This window comes from Pseudophryne corroboree, chromosome 10 (assembly GCF_028390025.1).
Source record: "Pseudophryne corroboree isolate aPseCor3 chromosome 10, aPseCor3.hap2, whole genome shotgun sequence".
Classification (NCBI taxonomy): Eukaryota; Metazoa; Chordata; class Amphibia; order Anura; family Myobatrachidae; genus Pseudophryne; species Pseudophryne corroboree.
The window spans coordinates 217,262,558-217,279,122 of NC_086453.1; the positions used below are offsets into that span (position 1 = coordinate 217,262,558).

The 16,565-nt window shown below is 44.8% G+C and overlaps 1 protein-coding gene across 6 annotated transcripts in view; it reads right to left on the minus strand.

Annotated features, from left to right (window-relative positions):
• MORN1 (MORN repeat containing 1) overlaps positions 1-16,565 on the minus strand; it is a 1,300,694-nt gene that overhangs the window by 530,727 nt on the left and 753,402 nt on the right. For 5 of the 6 annotated variants that reach the window (XM_063943075.1, XM_063943078.1, XM_063943080.1 and 2 more), the window contains exon 11: positions 1,396-1,544. In XM_063943075.1, coding sequence (XP_063799145.1) covers positions 1,396-1,544 — 149 coding nt within the window. The remainder of the gene's footprint in view (positions 1-1,395; positions 1,545-16,565) is intronic. The other variant, XM_063943076.1, reaches the window with a different exon arrangement.

The window sequence follows — 16,565 nt, forward strand, 5'->3', positions numbered from 1 at the left end:
AGGAGCAGAGCATTCTGTCCCTTCGGGAGAGGGTCATGTTGGGAGGTATGCCTTTACCACTAGGTCTGTCCCAGCAGCAAAAGAAATGAAAATATGTAGATAAAAGGAAAAGGAGTGATGTTTTTATGCCACTTTTCACTTATCTCTTTTAAAAAAAAGTCTGTGTGGAGATATGTATGGCTATTAAAAGGTTATTTTCAAATATCAGGCTATAGATCCACTAACCTATATGTGCATGTTTCAAAGTGTAATTTACGAATTACAGACTGTAGTTCAAATGTCATCAATACAATATATACAATATATATATATACATACACACACACAATGTAACAGTGAAAAATATAAGTTAAATTGCACCTGTCGCCTACAACAGTTAAGTGCAGGCAGTTTGTGCACTGGACCAATGTCTATTAATGGGCTTTGGTTCAGCCTTCATCATTGTGTATAAGACTAATCTACTGGAACTCCCAAATTTTGTGGAGTTCACCTGTTTTCCTGGCATAATAGACCATCCTACTGGTGAAGTGGGCGGGGCTGTGATAAAGCAATTCAATCCAATTCTTTTCATCATAGCCCAATCCACCACTGTGCATTGCCATTTATTACTCACCACACCATCCACACTTACTCCTCGGACTTCCACTCTGGGATCTCAAATAGGGGGTTCATAAAAGTGCGCAAATAGGCAATAGGTACAATTCCAATCAGCAATTACATTTGAAATCAAATACTCAGACAATAAATGTCTTTGCTTTATTAGTAAGTAGCAGGTTGTGTGCTACTGTAATAGAAATGTTAATTTGTGTTGACCATATTGATGCCAGTGCCTATAAGCCTTATTAAACCAGATCGTGCTCTTATACCAAAATTATTATCATGTGAAACTTGCTGCAACAGTTCTTTAAAAAAAATTGTATTGTTTTCTTCTCTTAAATACAAACATTCTCCTCTTTTCATGCTTCATTTCTCTCTTCAGCTAATGGAAAAGAAAATATCCATGCTAGTAAAATGAGCCTTTTTGCTGTTATACAAAGAAGCAGAAATAGTGACTTCTTTGTACTCATTCAGTCAATTATCTCTTTTTTGACACCTGCCAACTGCTGTGGTGATGTGTCTCCTGTTTATTATCTGAATAATCCTTTGTAGGTAACAGGACAAAAAAAACAACCATGTTGTTTCACACAGACTTTCTTCAAAGCACACTTTTTTATTTCTATGAAGACACATGCTTTTTGATATGTAGTCGGGAGGGGGGATTGTTATAAACAATTGTGAAAGCTACATATACTACTGTAGCTGCACGAAGACTTATATTTTATTCAGTGGAATTCCACAAATATATATGTTCATTCCAAACTGAAAGGTGATAAGAAATGCTGCAATACTGCTTACCTTTTCCGTATTCTCCCAAGCATTGAGAAACTTGGCTGATGGTGGGCCAAATAGGATATCTTCAAATACAGCTTGGCCCATTTCAACTCTCTTGGTAGGAGGGGGTACAGAGATGTCTTCCTCACTTATTGAGAACTTGGGGTATTCTACTGTAAAGAAAGACAAGAAATACCAAAAAGAGATCAGTTATCTGATTCACAATTGTAGGATCAAAATTAGTGATGAGCGGGTTCGGTTCCTCGGAAACCGAACCCCCCCGAACTTCACCCATTTTACACGGGTCCGAGGCATACTCGGATTCTCCCGTATGGCTCGGTTAATCCGAGCGCGCCCGAACGTCATCATCCCGCTGTCAGATTCTCGCGAGATTCGGGTTCTATATAAGGAGCCGCGCGTCGCCGCCATTTTCACTCGTGCATTGGAAATGTTAGGGAGAGGACGTGGCTGGCGCCCTCTCCGTTTATTAATGTTGCTGCAAATATTTGTGCTTATTGCTTCATTGTGGGGACTGGGGAGCAGCTGTATTATATAGGAGTACAGTGCAGAGTTTTGCTGATCAGTGACCACCAGTTTTATCCGTTCTCTGCCTGAAAAACGCTCCATATCTGTGCTCAGTGTGCTGCATATATCTGTGCTCACACTACTTTATTGTGGGGACTGGGGACCAGCAGTATTATATAGGAGGAGTACAGTGCAGAGTTTTGCTGACCAGTGACCCCCAGTATTATACGTTGTCTGCCTGAAAAACGCTCCATATCTGTGCTCAGTGTGCTGCATATATCTGTGCTCACACTGCTTTATTGTGGGGACTGGGGACCAGCAGTATTATATAGGAGGAGTACAGTGCAGAGTTTTGCTGACCAGTGACCACCAGTATTATACGTTGTCTGCCTGAAAAACGCTCCATATCTGTGCTCAGTGTGCTGCATATATCTGTGCTCACACTGCTTTATTGTGGGGACTGGGGACCAGCAGTATTATATAGGAGAAGTACAGTGCAGAGTTTTGTTGACAGTGACCACCAGTATATATAGCAGTACGGTACGGAAGGCCACTGCTCTACCTACCTCTGTGTCGTCAAGTATACTATCCATCTAGATTCTATACCTGTGGTGCATTTTAGTTTTGCAGTTTGCTGACAGTGACCACCAGTATATATAGCAGTACGGTACGGAAGGCAACTGCTCTACCCACCTCTGTGTCGTCAAGTATACTATCCATCCATACCTGTGGTGCATTTCAGTTGTGCGCAGTATATATAGTAGTAGGCCATTGCTATTGATACTGGCATATAATTCCACACATTAAAAAATGGAGAACAAAAATGTGGAGGGTAAAATAGGGAAAGATCAAGATCCACTTCCACCTCGTGCTGAAGCTGCTGCCATTAGTCATGGCCGAGACGATGAAATGCCATCAACGTCGTCTCCGAAGGCCGATGCCCAATGTCATAGTAGAGAGCATGTAAAATCCAAAAAACAAAAGTTCAGTAAAATGACTCAAAAATCTAAATTAAAAGCGTCTGAGGAGAAGCGTAAACTTGCCAATATGACATTTACAACACGGAGTGGCAAGGAACGGCTGAGGCCCTGGCCTATGTTCATGGCTAGTGGTTCAGCTTCACATGAGGATGGAAGCACTCATCCTCTCGCTAGAAAACTGCAGTGCCACTCCTAGATGGGCCAGGTGTTTGTGTCGGCCACTTGTGTCGCTTAGCGACCTTGGTGCGCCTCTTTTTTTCTTTGCATCATGTGCTGTTTGGGGACTATTTTTTTGAAGTGCCATCCTGTCTGACACTGCAGTGTCACTCCTAGATGGGCCAGGTGTTTGTGTCGGCCACTTATGTCGCTTAGCTTAGTCACACAGCGACCTTGGTGCGCCTCTTTTTATCTTTGCATCATGTGCTGTTTGGGGACTATTTTTTTGAAGTGCCATCCTGTCTGACACTGCAGTGCCACTCCTAGATGGGCCAGGTGTTTGTGTCGGCCACTTGTGTCGCTTAGCTTAGTCACACAGCGACCTTGGTGCGCCTCTTTATTTCTTTGCATCATGTGCTGTTTGGGGACTATTTTTTTGACGTGCCATCCTGTCTGACACTGCAGTGCCACTCCTAGATGGGCCAGGTGTTTGTGTCAGCCACTTGTGTCGCTTAGCTTAGTCACACAGCGACCTTGGTGCGCCTCTTTTTTTCTTTGCATCATGTGCTGTTTGGGGACTATTTTTTGAAGTGCCATCCTGCCTGACACTGCAGTGCCACTCCTAGATGGGCCAGGTGTTTGTGTCGGCCACTTGTGTCGCTTAGCTTAGTCACACAGCGACCTTGGTGCGCCTCTTTTTTTCTTTGCATCATGTGCTGTTTGGGGACTATTTTTTTGAAGTGCCATCCTGTCTGACACTGCAGTGCCACTCCTAGATGGGCCAGGTGTTTGTGTCGGCCACTTGTGTCGCTTAGCTTAGTCACACAGCGACCTTGGTGCGCCTCTTTTTTTCTTTGCATCATGTGCTGTTTGGGGACTATTTTTTTGAAGTACCATCCTGTCTGACACTGCAGTGCCACTCCTAGATGGGCCAGGTGTTTGTGTCGGCCACTTGTGTCGCTTAGCTTAGCCATCCAGCGACCTCGGTGCAAATTTTAGGACTAAAAATAATATTGTGAGGTGTGAGGTGTTCAGAATAGACTGAAAAGTGTATGGATTTGGGCCCTTGGCTCCCAGGGTAAAGACTCAATAACATAATACCAAGTGAAATCATTGATAACTGCACACAGTACACATTCAGGGGCTAATTCAGCTTCATAAGATGATCTGCTGAAATCGCTGTGTTACGATATCAGCACATCAGTGCATGCGCATCCGCATCGATGCCACATTTTGTGGGCGTCAATGTTCCATTCAAGAGGCGCGGTCCGGACCGTTGCTGGGACGGATCTTTGTGGCTCTGTGACGTCACACCCTAGCCGCAACAATCAAAAAGATGGTGGGCAGCCGTCTGCCTTTGCCTAGGCATGGGGGGGCAGGTTTGCGAGGGGGTGGGGGCAGAACCCGGCATACGGGGTGGACTTGCCCTGTGCTGCCCCCCCCCCCTGCATATTAGAGTAATGGGTTGTAGGTGTGCAATTTTTTGCACATCTACAACAGCATGCTGAATTAGGCCATCAGTCACCATCAAACCAGATATTGAAACAGTCCCCATTAGTTGATCAGAGCCTGAGCCACATCTACAGCAATTTTGTATGTAAAATATGGCCTCTCAAATTACTGTGCGAATCCATAGCATGGGACATGAACAGGCATCAAGCAGATTCCACACATACTCCCCTTTGGTTTACAATTAGTAGTGATATCTTTAGTTGCGATAATAATCTAATAATGAATAATGGGGGTAATTCCAAGTTGATCGCAGCAGGAAAGTTTTTAGCAGTTGGGCAAAACCATGTGCACTGCAGGGGAGGCAGATATAACATGTGCAGAGAGAGTTAGATTTGGGTGGGGTGTGTTCAAACTGAAATCTAAATTGCACTGTAAAAACAAGCAGCCAGTATTTACCCTGCACAGAAACCAAATAACCCACCAAATCTAACTCTCTCTGCAAATGTTATATCTGCCCCCCCTGCAGTGCACATGGTTTTGCCCAATTGCTAACAAACTTACTGCTGCGATCAACTCAGAATTACCCCCATGGTTTTGCCCAACTACTAACAAATTTGCTGCGTCGATCAACTCTGAATTACCCCCAATGCCCACATGCACCCTTTGGCTCATATATTGTGTGTAAATCTGGCTCTGGTACTAGCCAATGTCTCCTGAGCCATTTACCTCACCACACATCCCTGCGTCACGTGTCACCTCTCACCATGCCTTACCCACTATAATACCCTTTACCTACCACCACTCCCTGACATCACATCTCACCCACAAAACCTCCACTCACCCCTATTCCAGGACACCATGGGGGAAATGCAATAGGTTGTGAATGTTTGTTTAAACTTGCTGTAAATCCCTGTGAGATGCGGGTGACTTTCCATACAATATCAACAGATGTAATACATTAACAAGCTATTTTGAGGACTAATAAGAAAATTAACTGTGGGTTTCAGTGATTTGTGGCAAGTAAGAAAGGGCTAACTTATCAGAAACTTGCAGAAAACTTGCCAGAAACCTATCAGAAACTAGCCCTGGCCAGAGAGGACTCCAAGCGTTTTCAGCTATCTGTCCAGGCCGAACAAAATTAAGTTACATTAAACATATCAATTATGGGCCCCCAAAAATAATATAGAGAAGCAAAAATAGGATTTTAATAACTTACCGGTAAATCCTTTTCTCGTAGTCCGTAGAGGATGCTGGGGTCCATTTTAGTACCATGGGGTATAGACGGTTCCGCAGGAGCCTTCGGCACTTTAAGACTTTTTAACAGTGTGAACTGGCTCCTCCCTCTATGCCCCTCCTCCAGACCTCAGTATAGGAACTGTGCCCGAGGAGACGTACATTTTCGAGAGAGGAATTACTAAAACTTGTGGCGAGATTCACACCAGCTCACACCATACACAAAAAACATGTCGGCTAACATGGCCTTTAACATAACTCATGCCAACCAGCATGTATAACGCAACAGCAACAGCTGTCAACATCTAAACACATGTGTGCAAAAAGATAAACGTAATCAGCAGGAAAAAATGAGCACTGGGCGGGCGCCCAGCATCCTCTACGGACTACAAGAAAAGGATTTACCGGTAGGTTATTAAAATCCTATTTTCTCTTATGTCCTAGAGGATGCTGGGGTCCATTTTAGTACCATGGGGATGTACCAAAGCTCCCAGTACGGGCGGGAAAGTGCTAATGTTCCTGCAGAACTGACTGACCAAATTTTAGGTCGTCAGCAGCCAAGGTGTCAAACTTATAAAACTTAGCAAACGTGTTTGCAACTGACCAAATAGCAGCTCGGCAGATTTGCAAAGCCGAGACACCCCGGGCAGCTGCCCAGGACAAACCCACTTTCCTTGTAGAGTGGGCTTTTACCGAAGTCGGTAACGGCAATCCTGCCGTGGAATGAGCGTGCTGAATGGTACCGCTGATCCAGCGCGCAATAGTCTGCTTAGAAGCAGGACCCTAATCTTGTTGGGGTCATAGCGGACAAACAAAGATTCTGTTTTCCTCATCCTAACCGTTCTTGCAACATAAGTCCTCAACGCTCTGACGACATCCAAGGACTTTGAGACGGCTGAGGTGTCAGAAGCCACTGGCAACACCACTGGTTGGTTGATATGAAAAGAAGACACAACCTTCGGAAGAAAGTTCTGATGTGTTCTCAGTTCAGCCCTATCTTCATGAAATATTAAATAAGGACTCTTGTGTGACAGAGCTGCTAACTCAGACAATCGTTTGCCTGAGGCCAAGGCCAACAGCATGACCACTTTCCAAGTGAGAAACTTCAACTCTACCTCTTGTAGAGGCTCAAACCAGTCCGATTGAAGGAACTGCAACACCACATTAAGATCCCATGGCGCCGCAGGAGGCACAAAGGGAGGTTGGATGCGCAGAACACCCTTCACGAACGTCTGGACCTCAGGAAGAGAAGCCAATTGTTTCTGAAAGAAAACTGACAAAGCCGAAATCTGAACCTTGATAGATCCTAATCTTAATCCAGCATCCACACCCACCTGCAGAAATAGGAGAAGTCGTCCTAATTGAAACTCCACCGCAGGAGACTTCTTGGATTCACACCAAGATACATATTTTCTCCAAATACGATGGTAATGTTTGGACGTTACCCCTTTCCTGGCCAGAATAAGTGTTGGGAATACCCTTACGGGCTAGGATCTGGCGCTCAACAGCCATGCCGTCAAACGCAGCCGCGGTAAGTCCTGATAAACTAACAGCCCCTGCTGAAGCAGGTCCTCGCGAAGAGGTAGAGGCAGAGGATCTTCCAGTAATAACTCTTGAAGATCTGGATACCAAGCCCTCCTTGGCCAGTCTAGAGCAAAGAGTATTGCTCGAACTCTTGTTCTTCTGATGATCTTGAGAACTTTTGGAATAAGTGGAAGTGGAGGGAACAGATACACCGACTGAAACACCCACTGGGTCACCAGTGCATCTATCACAATTGCTTGTGGGTCTCTCGACCTGGAACAATATTTCTGAAGCTTCTTGTTGAGGCGTGATGCCATCATATCCACTTGAGGAACGCCCCAATGACTTGCCACCTCCGCAAAGACTTCTGGGTGGAGACCCCATTCTCCTGGATGGAGATCGTGTCTTCTGTGGAAGTCTGCTTCCCAGTTGTCCACTCCCGGAATGAAAATTGCCGACAGAGCTTTTGCATGTCTTTCTGCCCAGATGAGTATCTATGTCACCTCTGCCATTGCCGCTCTGCTTTTTTTTGTCTGACTGGATCTGTATGGGACGACCTTGAAGAAGGTGTGCCGCATGATGAAGACTGTTGTACACAGCTCTCAACTCCAGAATGTATATGTGAAGGCGAGTTTCTTGACTTGACCATCTTCCTTGGAAGCTTTTGCCTTGCGTGACTGCTCCCCATCCTCGGAGACTTGCATCCGTGGTCACCAGGATCCAGGCCTGAATCCCGAACCTGCGTCGCTCCAGGAGGTGAGACATTTGTAGCCACCACAGGAGCGAAATTCTGGCTTTTGCTGACAAGATTATCTTTTGATGCATGTGGAGATGTGACCCGGACCACTTGTCCAGTAGGTCCCACTGGGAGACCCTGGCATGGAATCGCCCATATTGTAGCGCCTCATAAGCCGCTACCATTTTCCCCAACAGGCAAATGCACTGATGAATTGATACTGCTCTTGGTGTCAAAAGTTGTTTGACCATGCTCTGGATCTCCTGAGCCTTTTCCACCGGTAGAAATACTCTCTGTACCTCGGTGTCCAGTATCATTCCCAAAAATGATAACCTCATCGTTGGTTCCAACTGAGATTTTGGAAAGTTGATGATCCAACCGTGCTGTTGAAGTACCGTCAGGGATAACGCTATGTTTTGGATTAGCTTGTCCCTGGATCTCGCTTTTATGAGGAGATCGTCCAAGTATGGAATTATGTTGACTCCTTGTTTGCGAAGGAGAACCATCATCTCCGCCATCACCTTGGTGAATATTCTCGGAGCCGTGGAGAGCCCGAACGGTAATGTCTGGAATTGGTAGTGGCAATCCTGAAATGCAAACCTCAGATATGCTTGATGTGGCGGGTAAATGTGGACATGCAAGTAAGCATCCTTGATGTCCACTGACACCAGAAATTCCTTTTCTTCCAAGCTGGAAATCACCACTCTCAAGGATTTCATCTTGAATTTGAATCTTTTTAAATAAAGATTAGAGATTTTAGGTTTAAAATCGGCCTGACCGAGCCATCCGGCTTCGATACTACAAGCAGGCTTGAATAAAAGCCTTGATTCCTTTGTTCGGCAGGAAACAAGGCAATTACTTTGTCTTGACATAATTTGTGTATTGCGTTCAGGACATTTGCGCTGTCCTGAGCAGAAACTGGTAAGGCTGATTTGAAACATCGGCATGGTGGAAGGTCTTGAAATTGCAACTAGTAACCTTGGGATATTATCTGTAAAACCCAAGGATCCAGGTCTGAGCGAAGCCAGACCTGGCTGAAAAATAGTAGACGTGTCCCCACCCGATCGCACTCCCGCAGAGGAGCCCCAGCGTCATGCTGTGGTTGTTGCAGAAGTAGTTGCTGACTTCTGCTCTTGGGAGCCTGAGAGTGTTGTAGGTTTTCTACCATTTCCTCTCCCTTTTCCTGTGAAAAAAGGGGTACTTTTAGCCTTTTTGTACTTGTTGGGCCGAAAGGACTGCATAGTATGAGAATGATATACTTTTTTAGCCGGCGTAGCTGCCGACGACAGAAATGCTGACTTGCCAGATGTAGTAGTTGATATCATGGCATCTAATTTCTCTCCAAAGAGGGCCTCACCATTGTATGGGAGTGCCTCAATATTTCTTTTGGATTCTGCGTCAGCATTCCATTGGCGTATCCTGAGCGCCCTGCGGGCTGAAACCGCCATAGCAGAGGCACATGAGCCCAGTAAGCCTACGTCCTTCATAGCCTCAACCAAATCTGCAGAATCTTTGATATGACCTAGAATTTGCAGCATGTCATCTTTATTGACTGTGTCAATATTAACAAATAAGTTATCTGCCCACTTTTCGACTGCGTTACATACCCACACAGAAGCAATTGTGGGCCTGAGTAAAGCACCCGTAGCAACATAGATGGACTTTAAAGTCGACTCTAATTTGCGGTCAGCAGGTTGTTTTAATGAAGCTGACCCTGGGGCAGGCAAAAATAATTTTCTTTGACAACCTAGAAACTGAGGTGTCTATCATTGGGGGTGACTCCCACTTACGCCTATCCTCTTCTGGGAAAGGGTACGCTACCCGCATCCTTTTAGGGATAGCAAATTTATTTTCCGGGTTAGTCCAGGATTCCTCAAAAAATTTATTTAAGTCCTTAGATGGAGGAAAAGTCACCATCTGTTTTTTATTTAATTTAAAATAATCTTTTTCCTCAGGTGGAGGTGTTGTGTCAGGAAATTCCAACACCTCTTTTATAGCAACTATCATACATTGAATGCTCTTAGCCAGTTTGGGGTCTACCCCCCTCAAATCCCCAGTGTCGACGTCAGTATCGGAATCTGTGTCAGTGTCCCTTTGCATAATTTGGGCCAGGGACCTTTTCTGGGAACTGGAGGGGTCCCGAGTGGCTGATGTGGAACAATCAGCAAATAGAGCATCTTCCACAGACTGTCTCCAATGCTTTGTCTGTTCCTCAGACTCAGAGAATTTCTTCGCTAGTTTAGCCATATTACTCTGCAGCTTTCTCGCCCACACAGGCTCAGAACACTCTTGTGCCTCTAACATGGGTTCCTCTGGGGAAGAACTTTCTCTAGACATGTTACACGCATGTATAGTCACACCACTCACACACACATGGGAGCTAACGGGGACAGACCTACACTAATGTCTGTCAGAGGGACCCAGGGGAACTGAAAGTCCACACCATGCGCCCTATATATATTACATACAATGAATATACATATATACCAAAACAGCGCTTTTTTATCCAATGTGAAGCCCGCAGACTTCAATAAATTATGTGCTCCCCTCCCCTTCTATAACACCCTGGTACTTGTATCAGCGATGTGTGAGGAGAAGTAGCCTGCAGGATCAGCACTCCGGCGTCTCTGTGAGGAGAAAATGGCACCAATTGAGTGTTACAAGCAATTCTGAGGTGAAGCCCCGCGGTTCAGCCACAGTAATATTTATACTGGCGGGGGTAGTGAAGCCCTGCGGTTCAGCCACAGTAATATTTATACTGGCGGGGGTAGTGTACATCAGCGGCTCACATGTATATACATTTTGCCAGTGAGAGTAAGGATTTGTCATGTCCCTCAGAGCGCGACCCCCCGCGCGCTCTGCTCCCTGTGCTGAGAGACATGTTGCTGCACAGCGTCCCGCGCTGTGCTGGTACCTTTATGCCGCCATGATGACAGGAGGGCCCCTCTCTGCAGGTCTCCGGTAAATACTCCCCAGCCTTCTGACTTCTGGCTCTGTTTGGGGGTGGCGGCAGTGCTGTGGGAGTGAGCAGCAGCCAGACAAGGGCTGTGTTCAGTACCCTTCAGGAGCTAATGGTGTCCTGTCAGCGGAAGCAGAGCCATTAAACTGAGAAGTTGGTTCCTACTTCCCCCCCTAAGTCCCACGAAGCAGGGAAGCTGTTGCCAGCAGCTTCCCTGTAAAATAAAAAACCTAACAAAGTCTTTTCCAGAAGAACTCTGTAGAGCTCCACTGGTGTGCATCCAGTCTCCCAGGCACATTTTCTAAACTGAGGTCTGGAGGAGGGGCATAGAGGGAGGAGCTAGTTCACACTGTTAAAAAGTCTTAAAATGCCGAAGGCTCCTGCGGAACCATCTATACCCCATGGTAGTAAAATGGACCCCAGCATCCTCTAGGACGTAAGAGAAAATCACAAATCTGATGCCTAAGGCTTTGCCTCTCTCCAACCTTGCACTGACACATTACATCCCAGGGTTACGTCTTTGACAGTAGGAATAGTCTATTTGGGATTATACCCAATTTTATACTTGTGCCAAGCATTGCACCAATAATTGAGCCTGATTCAGATATGGCTGAAGGAGGCATCACTGCTGCTTACTTGGTAGCAGCAGCAATGCACTAACATGGTAATGCAGTGGGAGGCATCTGATATAGACACCTCCTGCTTGCATTAATGATCCGTGCTGCTTCCTAGAATGCAGCCTCAGATCACCTGCGGCATCATCGTCCGGCTGTGTGACCCATGAGGTCATGCAAGCCGGCCGCTGCAGTTCCTACATAGAGGCCAGGAAATCTCCAACTTCCGATGGAGATCCTGGCCCCATCATTCCTCCGTTTTGGGAAACAGGCCATCGCCACCCCCTCCCCGTCCCCAGATGGCTGCAGACTGTCAATCAACGGACGTCTGCAGCTGATCTGCTACTGTCATTGCAGGACCCATACTGCACATGAGCAGTACAAGTCCGGCACATGTGCAAAATACTGAACATCACTAGTTAGCGATGTATGAAGCTCCTGCATCGGGACTTAAATTAGGCCCATTATGTCCAAAAAGATCAATCCTGCGGGTATATTAAATTTGCAGACGACACAGTCATCGGCTAATAAAGGACGAAGACGAATCTGCATACAGACGCAAAGTGGAACAGGTAATGCAGTGGTGCGGCAGGAACAACTTTGACCTAAATCCCCTCAAAACAGTTGAGATGGTGGTGGACTTCAGAAGACACCCAAAGGCATGCAACCACTCGTAATAGCCTACAGCGTGGATTCGTGGGTCGACTCCTTCAAATTCCTAGTGTCAAAAATTTCCCGAGACCTCAAATGGGGACCCAAAATAAGCACTGCCGTAATGAAGGCCCAGCAGCGGATGTTCTTTCTGAGGCAACTCCTGAAATTCAACATCCCGCAGAAGCTGTGGCTCATCTTCTACACAGCGATCGTAGAATCGGTCCTCTGTTCCTCGATCACAGTCTGGTATGGAGCTGTCAATGAGAGTGACAGACGGAGGCTGCAAAGGGTGGTGAGGACAGCTGAAATGAATGTTGGGGCTGACCTCCCTCCCGTCCAGGAATTATACCAGTCAATGGTCAGGAAGCGAGCGGAGAAAATTGTGGCAGATATGCAGCACCCAGGTCACAAACTGTTTGAACCGCTTCCATCAGGCAGACGCTACAGGTCCATTCCTGCGAAGTCGACCAGATCCATTAAAAGCTTCTTCCCACTAGCTGTCCACCAGCTGAACAATATATAAAAAGTCTAACATGTCTAATATGTCGAGTCTATCGTACAGTTGCAATGTGCAGTATGAACTCATACTACGATTTTCCCCCTTCTTATGCTATGCTTTCCCCCTTCATGTTGCTGATTGGCGATGCACTGTATCGCAAAAAATTCCTAGTGTACGCGAGTACACCTGGCCAATAAAGCCGATTCTGATATTTACTGTCCGTCGATTTATCAAAGGCTTATTTAGCATACAGTCCTATTTCTATTTTAAAGCTATCTGTCAAAGCCACTGAAGATCAGTGAATTTTAGAAACCAACAAATAGTTAATATACTCCTTGGGGGTATATTTACTAAAGTGCGGGTTTATAAAAGTGGGATGTTGCCCATAGAAACCAATCAGATTCTAGCTATTATCTTCTAGAAGGTGCTGGATAAATAATAAGTGGGATCTGATTGGTTGCTTTGGGCAACATCTCCACATCTATATACCCCTTGGTCTCTTCAGAACAAATAATTATCTGCTTCTTTCAGTGTGAATTACCAACATGCTTGATGGCAAAACATACTTAGGTGTGGTTTAGCAAAGGGGGTGAATAGTTACCTTCTGAATTATTGCCTTTTCTAACTTTTAATTAAGAAAAATATTTAAAGCTGTTGTTTTTATCTAATATGGTAGCAGCAGCTAAACACTTCTAAATAAATCCATTTCGATTGCACAATATGCGAATTACAAATGTGAAAACGCCAAGCATGTGACTAAGTATACTTTTATAACCACTGTATACGATGCATAGAACTTTTAGCTTAATTTTACTATCTACTGCCTAGCTGCTCAGTAAGACCTAAGAAGGCACGATTCAGCAAACACAAAGGGCCTGATTCCTTCCTGATCGCTGCTGCGACGGGATGGTTCTAAAATTTCGATCACACGGGCGTTCGCAAGGTGATTGACAGAAGAAGGCCATTTGTGGGTGGTAACTGACAATTTACGGCGAGTGTCCTTGAAAACGCAGTCGTTCCCAAGCGTTTTCAGGGAGGGTGTCTGACTTCAGCTCTGGCCCCGATCAGCCTGTTCTCATCGCACTGAAGGAGAAAGTCCTGGGCTGCGCAGAGACTGCACACAGTGGATTTTTGTGGCTCGATGTACGCATGGGATCGCACACTTGCACGGCGAATTTACACTCCCCCTTGTCGGCGACTATCTGAACGCAGGACAGCAAAGTTTGCAGCCCAGCGATCAGGTCTGAATCACCCGCAAAGTTCTTTCAGCATATCTTTTAATCAAGTACTGTACATAAACTTTCAATATAACATATATAAGACATAAAAAAAAAAAAAAAAAAAAGCAGCTATGGGTTCTAGAAATTACTCCAGAGGAAGTGATTACCACTTTGAGAACTTGAAACTAAACTTGTGCATTCTATACAATGCATAATATCCTCCAGATCTATCTCTGTGATAGAATCCCTATATATTCCAATAGATAACGTTCTCTTTGGTTGTTGATGTTACTTTGGGTTGGGTATGTGTCAGGTGGTCCCCGTACCGACGCTGGTATCCAGTCTTGCAAATGGCCGGCGGGGGGCGGGTCCGCTGTAATCGGGACAGTTGGGAAGTATTTTAACAGGTTGTAAGAACAAAGGTTTACATTTATGTACAATTCTCAACAAACAACTAACAGTATTATTTGAATTAAAATATTTGAACTATGGTTTTCAAAACTGACTCCCTAGGTACAATAATGACTAAGCTCACATTTAAGTCTGCTCAAAAAATCTGTTGCATTTTACCAACTTGACTCCAGTTTAAATAAACAGAATATGTTACAAATGTAATTGTCATATTTGTCTGAGACAGAGCAGTATTAATAAGAAGCAGTATTTATAAATACAGTATATTATGTTATCATTGCAATAACAATTCCCAAAGGCAATTAACAGATTTACAACATGGTGCTATAAAGCAATGTGAAAAATGTACAGACCTGTCATTTTTTGATAAAGAAATATTTTTTTTTTGAAGAATTAGCTCATGACAGTCATACAAAGAATGTAAAAAATTAGCTTTATCAAGAACCTTCGGCACCAAGCACTAGAGAGGAGAGGGAAATCCCTGTAGACCAGTAATTTCAAACAGTGCATTGTGTCAGACCACTGGTATCACTGATGCTATCTGATTATCAGAGGAATATACTTTGGACAAAACTATTTTATTAGTCTAACTAACGTCATTAAACTCTGAAAAGCTGCTTCTATTAATTGAAGCCCAAGTTCCTGTAAAACATTATAGAGCTGCGTACTGGTAATTAACAATTGTAGTTTGTGCGTTCTGCTGTGCTAGGGTTACATACATGCTCTGATCTGTTTTACTTTATATGTATTATGAATGGGGTTACCTACAATCTGTATTGGGAACTATTCACAATTATTTTTACATGCCTTCCATCAGAAGAGGCTATTTATTGTGGATTGGCCATGGGTTCTGCTTTGCATATATGCCACCAGAATGGTCTCTGCATTATAGAACTGCCTTGGTTGAAGAAATGACCCTGATTTGTATACCTGTTATGAGACTGAGTTCACCTTCATGCTGATTAGGAACAAAGCAAAAAAGAACAAGTAACTTAGCACCTTGGTAAAACCATGTCGCACTGCAGGTATGGCAAATTTAATATGTGTAAAAATAAAGTTGTCCAATATTTGCGGACTACAGTACATGCAAAAGTAACCATTATTTTCCATATAAAAGAAAATATATTTGCACCCCTTCCATTGCATAATGGTTTGTTCTAGATACAAAGTTACTTGCTTTTATTTTGCAATGCTCTGAACCCTTTATGGTTCCCTATTTTATTTACCAGGTTAAAGCAAATGATAAAATACTGCACAGCTCAGCTGGCATGTGTCCATTGCTATGCTGATGTCTATGTGGCAAGTGGTATGGATAAGGATAAGTTACACACTCCAGGCATAGGCATGCGCAGCTAATTTTATTAGGGGGTGCATTGCAGTAGGGGCGTATCTAGCACCGCCTTCTGAAACCACTGGCCGGTACTGCATAACCCCGAGTCCTAGCTGCCGCTGCACCCTATCGCAGCTTACACTTCTCCAACCTACCCCTGACCTAGTGGCGGAACTAAAGAGTGGTGGGCCTTGGCTCATATGCATTCCACTCCCCCCCACCACCCCACCCCTTGCATCCGACAGCACCTACACCCTGATTTTGAGTTGGCCACTCTAAAAAGTACTGAGATTTAGGGGACCAAATATTTGAGTTTTAATATAACACAACTAAAGTTTAAAATGTACACATACCCCATCAGATCTACATTTGCCTCTTTCTATGCCAATAGACTCCTCCTCCGCAGGACACCAGCATTTGTCATACATGTCCCCATGCTCACCAGCTACTGACAGTAGTGCCCCTTATTCACATTACAGCAAACAGTATGAGCCAAAATGCACATTACCCCACACAGTATGAGCCGAATTTCACATTACCCCACTCAGTATGAGCCAAAATTCACATTACCCCCCACAGTATGAGCCGAATTTCACATTACCCCACACAGTATGAGCCGAAATTCACATTACACCACACAGTATGAGCCGACATTCACATCACGCCACACAGTATGAGCCGAATTTCACATTACCCCACACAGTATGAGCCGAAATTCACATTACACCACACAGTATGAGCCGACATTCACATCACGCCACACAGTATGAGCCAACATTCACATCACGCCACACAGTATGAGCCGACATTCACATCACGCCACACAGTATGAGCCGACATTCACATTACCCCACAGTATGAGCCGACATTCACACCACGCCACACAGTATGAGCCGACATT